Raw genomic sequence first — 10,479 nt, forward strand, 5'->3', positions numbered from 1 at the left:
TACCATGATTGGAAACAAAGTCCTAGGACTTCACGAAGCTGTGTTCCGAATGCATAGATTCTTGTATTAAAGGCTAATAAAAAGGGGTGGAAAATACTTTTTTAAAAGGAGAAATTAAAAGAGAAAAGAGAAAAACAAACAAAAAAGAATATAAAAGTAGGAATAGAAGCACGCCAAGATACAGTCCCCGGGATTTTTAACAGATTTTGCCGGCGTGACGCCAAAGGCTGGCAAAGCCCCCACTATGTATATATTCTCTACCCCTCAAAAATGCATTATTAATATTAACTAATTAAGAAAAATAAATTCAATTTTGCTTTAAAAAAATGGTTATTTACATTTAAATAATTGTTTTAGAAGTTGAATCGAATCTATGTTGTAATTTCTTTGTTTGTAAAAATAGGCGTGGTTTTCTTTTAATAGTAGATTTATGTATCTAGGAGATGTTTTTGAATTTGAATTTTTTTTTTATATAATTTTGTATTTTTCCTTCATAGTGACTCCAACTCCAATTTGATGTCAAGTGTCTTACTAATTAAATTGCACTTCATTATCTTTTTTGTATTTGAATTAATTTGACTCTCAACCGTCTGCTAAAAGTTGTCTTGATTTCTGATGATGAAGAAGATTATTTCCCTTCAAACCAAATTGTGGGGGATTCGAGTCCGAGAGGTATTAATGCACGCATGTGTGTAATCCAATAGAAAAAAGGTCTCGATTTTTAGGTCTTATGGAGAAAATTTTATTATATTCTAATTTAAGACATATAATGTTAAATAGATGTAAAAAGAGATAATACTAAAGTTGGCTTTCCGTAACTCCGTTTAATAGTGTCTATAGTTTTTTTTTTTAATAGTGTCTATAGTTAGCTTGCGTTAACTTTAGATTTCTTAAAAAAAAAAAAAGTCCTTTACATTTCTTGAGGATTGGGGAATAATGCATGCATTGGGTTTTAAAGTAAAATATTTATTTTACCAACTATTCCTTATAGCTAGAAAACAATATGATGAGAGATCCAATTAATTTTGTTACTATATATCCTTTTCAATATTAGCAAGAGAAAAGTAAAGAAAAACACATTTATCTAAATACTTAAATAATATTAATTTTTTTTTTACTTTTTACATAACATTAAATTTAAAAATCGCATCACGGTAAACTCGCAGCTGACATCTTAATTTGGCCTCATCCATTAATTAATGTACATTTTTTTAAGAATCAACTTCCACAACGTATACAAAATAGATTCAAAATATACGTAATTCGGATCCGGTACATTGCAGCAATTGATTCGTGAGCACCAGAGTGTTTGATATTTTCCAGGCATAACCTAGAAAGAATATATTAAGTCATAGCAATTCCATTTTCAAGATACATTAGAATTCAATTTACACACACATGTGTGTGTGCGTGCGTGTGTGTTTTTGAAGGGCATTTGGCAATCAATTATGATTAGTCAAAATAGAATTGTTTTAGACCATTAATAGGCGTTAATTACACATCTCAATGTTGTCGACTTCAAGTGAAACCAATGACCATTTTCCTATAAATACAATTAAAACTTTGTTTGGTGGCCTATTCTTTCAATCATATAATACTACTATGGCATGCTGTTTCTACACCCACACACATATATTTTTTATATTTTTTTAAAAAATTAAGTTTAAATTTCAGTGCTTTTCAGATGCAATCGCCAGTTTCCATTCTCTTTCTATTCTTCTCATCCCATCTGTTTTATTTCAAACTCCCATACAAGATTCCAAACTCCTGATTCTGTTAAACTTTTTTAATTATAAATATGAGATAGATACACATGGGACTCACTCATGGTGCACAAAATAATCTGGAAAATGGTGATATATATCTATTCTAAAATAATAATTAAATAGTAACAGTTGAAAGTAATGAAGGGGCAACATATATGCATTTGGGTGGTGGGCATAGTGTTTTCAAATTTGTATATTTTCTGTATTTGCTATTTTTTTTTTCTCTTTTGCTCAGACTCTAATCAGCTCGTTATTGTCAATTTCCTGTTGAAGACTAGTCCGTTAATTTGTGGCTTGCTTCGGAGCTTCCTTTTTCATTGTATTGCATTAATATTTTTATAAACGAACTATAGTACTCCCTCCGTCCCATGAAGCATGACACAGTTTCCTTTTTGGTCTGTCCCACGAAGCATGACACGTTTCTTAAAATGGCAAAAAATTTACTCTTTATTCACATTTTCACTTTTTCACCTACCACACTTAACACACAAAATATCAATTTCTTAATTCACGTGCCGAAAAGAAGTGTGTCATGCTTCATGGGACGGAGGGAGTAGTAAAGTGGTGTGGTCCACACCAATTAAGTACAACTTTTTTTATCCAAAAAGGAAAATGAGCCTATTGGAGTGAGACGGAGAAAGGAGAAAGTATTTATAATAAAAATGTTTAATTAAATGTACTTTACAGCAAAATATTTATTGGCAACTTTCTAATATTTACATAGCTGGTGTAGTTTAATGTAGTTTGTCTATTCTACATGTTTTGTGGGGTTATCATACAAAAGTGGAATTGATTCAAATCACACATTAATAAAATACCGGTAGTAGGGGTTTGGTTTAATATCGGCACCTTCAAGTTTAAATCTACTTGTTGTTTTAATCAAAATATTATATCATATGGTTTTTATAACCAGTATGTCTACTAAGTAATTTTAGAAAGGGAAAATACCATTTTATACAATAACGTTTAGAGTTTTTCACAATTGTGCCGTATCGTATAGTATTAAATTACAAATTACTAATAATTATACTATTATGTTTGTACAAAAGTTAGAAAATTCTCGCGACTGAGTGCTCACTCAATATCTCGAACTACACATTTGCAATGACGTGAAAATTTCCTAACTTTTGTACAAACAGAAAATTATTTTTACCATGTATAATTTTCGTTCTTTTCACATGAAAAATCTAACATATGGACAATTACAATGCAGTACTCATACTATCTTATTAAATCATTTATACCTTCTCCCGGCAGTTGAGTGTCAACTTGACACGTCAAAAATCACGTTGATAACAATATGAAAAATGACCCCCCCCCAAAAAAAAAACTATGTGACGGAAATTAACGACATTGAATTAGTATTTTCGAATCAGAAAAACAAAGGCAAAAGAAACCTAATATGCACTTCACGGTCACAATCTCTAAATATTATTAGTAATTTATTTTATGATGTGCGCTGTGCAAGAAGAAAAGAGAAATTGTTTTCGTAAATGTTATGTTCATCAATTCGCTTCGTAAATTGGGCAAGCTTCATTTGCAAAATGTTTGGAAATTTTAAGTATGAAAAATGCATCACAAAAACTTGTGTGCGAGTGTGGACGGATCATATCCGTGATCCAATCGGACCGAATCCGATTTGTGTCGTCCCATAAGTATCATACTACATGTGTTAAAAATATCATTTGCTTTGATAAAAACATACTCCCTCCGTCCCAGCTTTTAATATCCAACTTTCCTTTTTTTGACGTCCCACATTTTAGTATCCATTTCTATTTTTGATAAAAGTAGGTGGGGCCCTTACTCCACTTTAATTATTTTAAATCTCACATAAAATGTGGGACTCTTATTCCACTCACAACACATCAATCACTTTATTAAAACTCATGTTGTTCTCAACTGGATACCAAAAGCCGGGACGGAGGGAGTATCATATAATTTGTATTTAAATAAAGTATCATTTATTATTTAAAAAGTAGTACTCATTTTACATCATATTTTATGTGCATGCATTTGATTAGTTATTAATAAAAGCATCATTATTAGTAAAAATATATACTACCTGTATACATCTCGTAACAAGTGTCCAATTTTTTCTCAGGAAAATTTATGTAGTTATGATTGAAGAATAAAAAGATAAAAAATGGTGGTGCCCAATTTTATTTTGTGAAATGAATAGAATTTAAGTGAAGATGATTAAAAGGTATAAAAAATGATATTGCCTACTTTCTTTTTTTAGAAAGTAAACCTTTGTTATAGGATAACCCAAAAAAAAAGTAGATAGTATTTGTTATGGAACGAAGAGAATACTATTTGTTGTTAGTAAATACTTACGTATATAATCGACAGAGTTGTCCTTATTTGCACAAGTGCGGTCTTCCGTACAGAAGACTCCTCAAAATACTTTAGGTTTATTTTGGCTTGTTTCATTTTTTGTGTAGTTGAAAACAATTACTTCTTCCCCCTCCATGAAAGAATTTTCTAGGAGGAAGTGACACGAATTTTATGAAAAAATTGTTGATTATATTGAGAGTAATGAAAAGATTAAAAGTAAGGATAAATTAAGTATTAAGTGATGGCGTGTATTCCAAAAATAAATAGAAAAGTTTTGTATGAACGATCCAAAAAGGAAAATTAAGATGCGGTGAACGGAGGAAAGTATAATTTTTGTTATGTCACACAATATTTGTTTTCTATCTCGTCGTGTCAATATCCATATGAATTTCTACATGTCATAGTTATAGCTCACAACTGTCATAAAAAATTACAGTGCATATTTGGAAAAAAAATGATATCATGGTCATCTGAAAACTCTTGTTTGCTTGTTTGAAATCTCAGTAATACCAAGAATATTCATAGATTGTCAACAATTTATTCTTGCTTTTTCTGTAAGCAAAGAAAAAAATGGCAGGAAGCATTTAGATAACAAAAAGTATACATCACAGCAATGATTATATAAATATACAGGAGTTCAAATAAATATTTCACCAACTAAACAATTAGAGAACATTAATGTTGATTGACTGATCTTTTCTGTTTGAGAAAAGATGGGTGACAAGACATATAAACTAGGATATATATTTCTATAAATGGTCTTTCGGTAGTTGTGTAGCTTCATTTTCTTCCCTTCAATTATTCTTAATCATATTTTAACTATAAAATTATTTGCAGATTCAACATGATCAATTATATTCGAAAGAGCCCCTCATTATATATTGCCCCTAATATTCTAGTTACGATGAGTTCTAAAAGACTAGAAATTTGTTATCTAAAGTCGTACTCCATATCTCTTGTGTCATTTATATGGTATTAAATATATATAATCACATAATATGTATTGATTAGGTATTATTTAATACATTTTTATCAATTATTTCTCCTTAACATATATATTTACGTCCAAAGATCCAACATTAGCTAAAAAGATTTTCGGCATGACAAAATTATTCTGGGAACGGCTGCAAAAATTACTTAGGATTTTGTAATTTTCCATTAGAGCCTATTGGTTCCTTAATTATAATTTTTTTCATTATAATGAGTGTAATGTGCATCGAAATGTATGAAAATATCTTTCTTTCATAAGCATTTCATTCTGCAAATTATACTAAGAGAAATTAATTGGGTAATCATACTCAAATCTCAATGTTAGTATAAAAATAAAATGATGCAAAAATGATGGTTGAATTGCATAATTTCTAAAAAAGATTAAATTAAAATCAAAAGCTGGGCAGCTCCAGCGGTTATTATTAGCGTCTAAACTTTTTGATCAAGCCATAATTTCTTTGACTATAAGACCATATATGGGTCTGCATTCATCATTACCAGACAATCATATTGTTAATCCACCCATATCAAATCTCAAATACCTTGTTATTAATTTTGGGCTGCACAAAATAATATACCTCAATAATAGTTCGATATTGATTGTGTGTTGGTGTCAATGTCATCAATGCAAAAAATGTATTCCAATTTCCACATCTATAATTTTTCTGATTGATTGTATATATATGCGCAATCAATGCATATCTTGGTGTATCTCATTCTCAATACTGTCTAATACGCAAAATAAAAATATGATTTAATAGAATTTCACGTGGACATAAATAACTGATGCTGCATTAATGAAGTTTTGTTTCTTTTTATTCTCTCCCTCAACGCGGCAAGGTTTACAGAGGGGCACTTTGGTAATTTGAGTATGATATACGTATAATTATACAATGCTGTTTGCACCCATTTATTATCGCGCCATGTTTTCTCCATACCACAGATAAAAAAACCACTTCGCCAACCACGTTAAACTCTCATTATTCGCTGTTTGTATCCAAACACATCTTTAATAAGTACTTTAATTTTTACATGCACAAAAAAGATACATAGTGTAGAGAGAGGGAGAGAGAGTTGAAGGCTGTGAAAGTGGGCGAGACATGGCGAGCGGATGGATGAAGTCACTGCAGTGCAAGTCAAAGGCATTTGACGACGTCGTCAGCCACCACCACCAAAACCCTGAAGACCACCACAACCGCCGCCGCCGCCGCCACCACAACCACGACGACCACCACCGCTCCTTATCCAACTCATCCAGCTGCAGAAACAGCTACCAAAATCTCAAAGACATAGTGGAAACCAACAAGAAATTACCCAAACCCAAACCCAAGAAGCCGAAGCCGCCAAACCACCACCCGTCGCCGCCGCCGTTCAAGCGGCCCGTTTCAAGAAAACCGGAACCCGGTCCGCCCGCCGTCGCGGCCCGGTCCAGCAGCGTGGACTCGTTCTTCCCGTCGCTGACGGAGCTCCCCAAAGACCACCCCTCGCGCAATGTCGTGGAAATCATCTTCCACACAAGCTGGGGGGAGAAGAATTTCTCGGGTCAGATTGAGATGGTTTTCAAGGTCCAGACCCTGACCCGGACCCTCACACGGTTCGAGGAGTATCGCGACGCCGTCAGGCACCGCGCCGGCTGCGCGGCGGCGGGCGACGCCGGCGAGGACCACGCGCGCTGCATTGCGGACGGCAACGAGGTCATGAGGTTCTATTGCCTCGGCGCCACCGCGGCAGGAGGCGCGTACGAGACCTGCGGAGGCGCGTGGGCGTTCCAGGGGTGCAAGAGGGCCGCCGTGTGTACATATTCCGGCAGCGGCGCGGCCCACGAGAGCGCGGGCGGCGGGAGGGGGAGGCGGGCCATGCTGGTGTGCCGGGTCATAGCGGGTCGGGTTTTTAAGGGTCTCGGGCTGGACTCGTTGATTCAGGAGCGGGTCGGGTACGACTCGGTGGGTGGTGAGAATGGCGAGCTGCTCGTGTTTGACACGCGCGCGTTGCTGCCGTGCTTTCTTATCATTTACAAATTGTAAAATTATATTGGAGTAAGAAGATTTCGAACGTTTATCAACACCAATTTTCTATTTACTTTTTTTATTCTACTTTGGTTTTGTAATTCGAATTCAGCAGCTTAATTTCCTCATAGTTTTTCTTGAGTTGTAATTACAGAAAATTGGGTTGATAAATGTTCTCTACATCTTCTTATAGAAAGATAAGCCAATTGCGTTAGTTTCTTGCTTTTATTTGTCTATTTTTGCCTAATTGGCTTCAACGACCAAACAAAAAAGTAAAACGATCAAGAAAATATTGTAAATTCTCACGTTCTCTGGGTATTCAGAGATTTAATTCATATTTCTTTGAACTTGTATCGATTTGCGCATAGTGGTTTTGATGAATTTCAATTAAAACATGATTAAATACTATTTTAATCCTCGTTTAACTATTTTAAAGAATTTTATATTATCTTACTGGATCAGCAATTATTATTCCTGAGAATCTTCAATGCCTATGTTTAAATTCAAAGTCAGAGATACTAGCTAGGCTAGATATATATTTTGAATATCAAAGTCGCGAATTAAGCCTTTCAATAAATTTAAAACTAGATTATAATGTGTATATATAGGTAAAGACTAGTCATGTGAAAATTGATCATTTTTGTGAGAACTGGGAAAATCTTAAAATCTATGAACAAGAAGTGATCTCATCCCTGTATATATACACAAAATTAGGCGGTTAATAACAATAGATTTGGGACTAGCATTTCGTTTGTGAGGGATTATTGTTGTGTCGATATGATGCGATACAGGGCGGATCCAGGATTTGTTGATAAGGGGGGGTTAAATTTTAAAGGCATTGCATGGGGGTTTGGGGGCGGTAGTCCCCGAGCCAAATTTTTTTGAACAGTTCATATAATTTTTTCTTGTGTCGAAATAGAATTTTAATGGACTTATGATTAAAAATCAGTCACATAATATAATAAATAGTTGTACTTTTTCTATTGATTCAATAATAGGTACATTGAAAGTACATAAATAGCTATATCTATGCATTTTTTTAGAAAATAATCTATATTCTATAAAAATAAATTAATTTTCATTATTATGTTAAAGATTTTTTTATTTTTTTTAGAGGCTGGACTGGGTTATGAGCGGGGCTATGTAGATATTAAACTAAATATATGCAATATATATAGCATAAATATTTGGATCTTCAGCCCAGTACAACCCTTGAATAGATCCGCCCCTGATACGATAGATCATATTACGAACATGATCTATTAAGAGTAAACATGAAATTATAATAAGGACACAAACACGATAAGACTGTACACTAGTCCATTACTTTCATATGCGTTCATATAGTGTCAACTTGTCAAATCTATATATTATTAGCCTAAATTTTATTTTATTTTCATCGTCAATACAAGTGATGATTACACATTAGATTTAATGAACTTTGTTTGGCAAGATGGTAGTATGATCAAGTATTCAACTCGCCCAATTAAGTTATTGGTATATATATCGCATTCGTTAAACATTGGGCATTAGACATTTGTACTAAAGAAAATATAAGTAGTCATTATTTCGTTTTGTTAATGATGGAATTCTTCAGTTATGAGAATATAGTTATATTATCTAAAAAAAGAATATGGATTAATTTTGTTATATTTAAGTACATATATTATCGTTGTGAAGCTTCGACTTCTTTTCTTTTTTGAACAAAAAATTGATTGGTACGTGGTACACAAATATATGTAATGTAAGAGTGTGTGGAAACGAATTAAAATCCCCAAAATCATAAAGTATTTTTACACCAGAAAAATATTATTTATATATGCTTTGAAGTTAAGAAACAATTTGCTCAAGTATAGTTGTTGTCATGAAATTGACGTTTCTTCTTACGCGACATGTGATGTTGTGAAGTAGTACAAAAACAAAGGGTTTTGGATGGTTTTGAGCATGGAATTTGGTGCTACTAAGATTTGTGTATGTGAAGGGGACATTTCACCACATCAATATGGAGATCTCACCTCATTTATCAACTTTTTATATATTTTACGTTGTTTATGGGCTAAGTAATTAACTTTTTTTTTGGTGATTTAGGTGCTCTCTTTGGAATATATTTTCCAGCTATGGTGTAAATTGATTCTTTACTCATTCTTTTGACATACATTGAGATTCTCTTAATCTACTACATATATTTGATAATAATGATATTGAATTGAAAGAGAAAATAATTAATGTACTGTAATTTAGGATTTGTTTTGTCTTTGTTGGCATTTCTTTATCACGGTTAATTTTATATATATATTGCATTTTGCGCATGGGTTAGGACACGTAGGTCTCAATCCTCCTGTAATAATCCCTATTTATTTTTGTGTATACAACAATATTAGTTGTGTACATCTTAATATTCAATGGGTTCAAATACACTTCCACATTTGGTTTAATTGACTGTCAGAGTCACCACTCCCACAGCAGTCACCGTCTTACTCTTGTGAAATGATTTACATTGTAAAGTACTACAATATCAGCTTTAGTTGAATTTATACAAATGTGTTTTTTTATGTTTTGGGCTAAACATAATAAATTAATTTATAGGTTGATCTTGATTTCTTATACTCCCTCTATCCAAGGAGTAGTACTTAATCTCCCAATTACAATATTGGGCTGTTCAGTAGTAATATCTCATATTTTTTTAATAAAAAATTAATTATTTAAAATATTACTATTAAACGGTGGACACTTTATATATACCAACTCATTTAAAAAAAATTGATTTTTTTTTTGTTAATTCACTTTATTTACTAACTACACTCTTTTTTAATCTTCGTATCCAAAAAATGCGGGATATTACTAATGAGATGGATGGAGTAATTGGTTTCTGGATATATATATATAACCCACTTAGCCTAAAAGACTCAATCATGAAATTAATTAGCCCATCTCTTTAAACGTCCAACTCAATGTATTAATATATATGTAATTCTAAATAAAATGTATTAATATATAATTTTTAACTAGAAATATATTAGCAAAATACAGGTCAATTTCGAATATAGATTAATTATTATCAGATCAAATTTAATCAATTGAATAATAATTAATTAAACATACATCAGAGAATAGATTGACAGTAGAATTAACGCGGGATTACTGAGAATAAATAATGGGAAGGCACTTTCTCCCTTTTCTCTATGGATCATTGTCCATTCAATAAATTGGTCTCGTTTTCCAAACAATTCTTGCATATAAATCCTAAAAATAGTATAGTGAGGCTTCATTTCGATCCATATCGTCACAACATGTCACTTGTTTAAATGAACTCACGATACAAATTTATTTATATAAAGCTTCTCATCATCTCGCTTTAGGCTTCCGAGGCCCATGATTCAGTT

General features: G+C 32.7%; 1 protein-coding gene across 1 annotated transcript; it reads left to right on the top strand.

Annotated features, from left to right (window-relative positions):
• The first annotated feature begins 5,995 nt into the window (after window positions 1–5,995).
• Window positions 5,996–7,310, top strand: LOC131025244 (uncharacterized). Its single transcript, XM_057954916.1, has one exon. The coding sequence runs from the start codon at window positions 6,191–6,193 to the stop codon at window positions 7,112–7,114; it is 924 nt and encodes a 307-aa protein (XP_057810899.1). The 5' UTR covers window positions 5,996–6,190; the 3' UTR covers window positions 7,115–7,310.
• Window positions 7,311–10,479: the final 3,169 nt, after the last annotated feature.

This window comes from Salvia miltiorrhiza, chromosome 1 (genome assembly GCF_028751815.1).
Source record: "Salvia miltiorrhiza cultivar Shanhuang (shh) chromosome 1, IMPLAD_Smil_shh, whole genome shotgun sequence".
Classification (NCBI taxonomy): Eukaryota; Viridiplantae; Streptophyta; class Magnoliopsida; order Lamiales; family Lamiaceae; genus Salvia; species Salvia miltiorrhiza.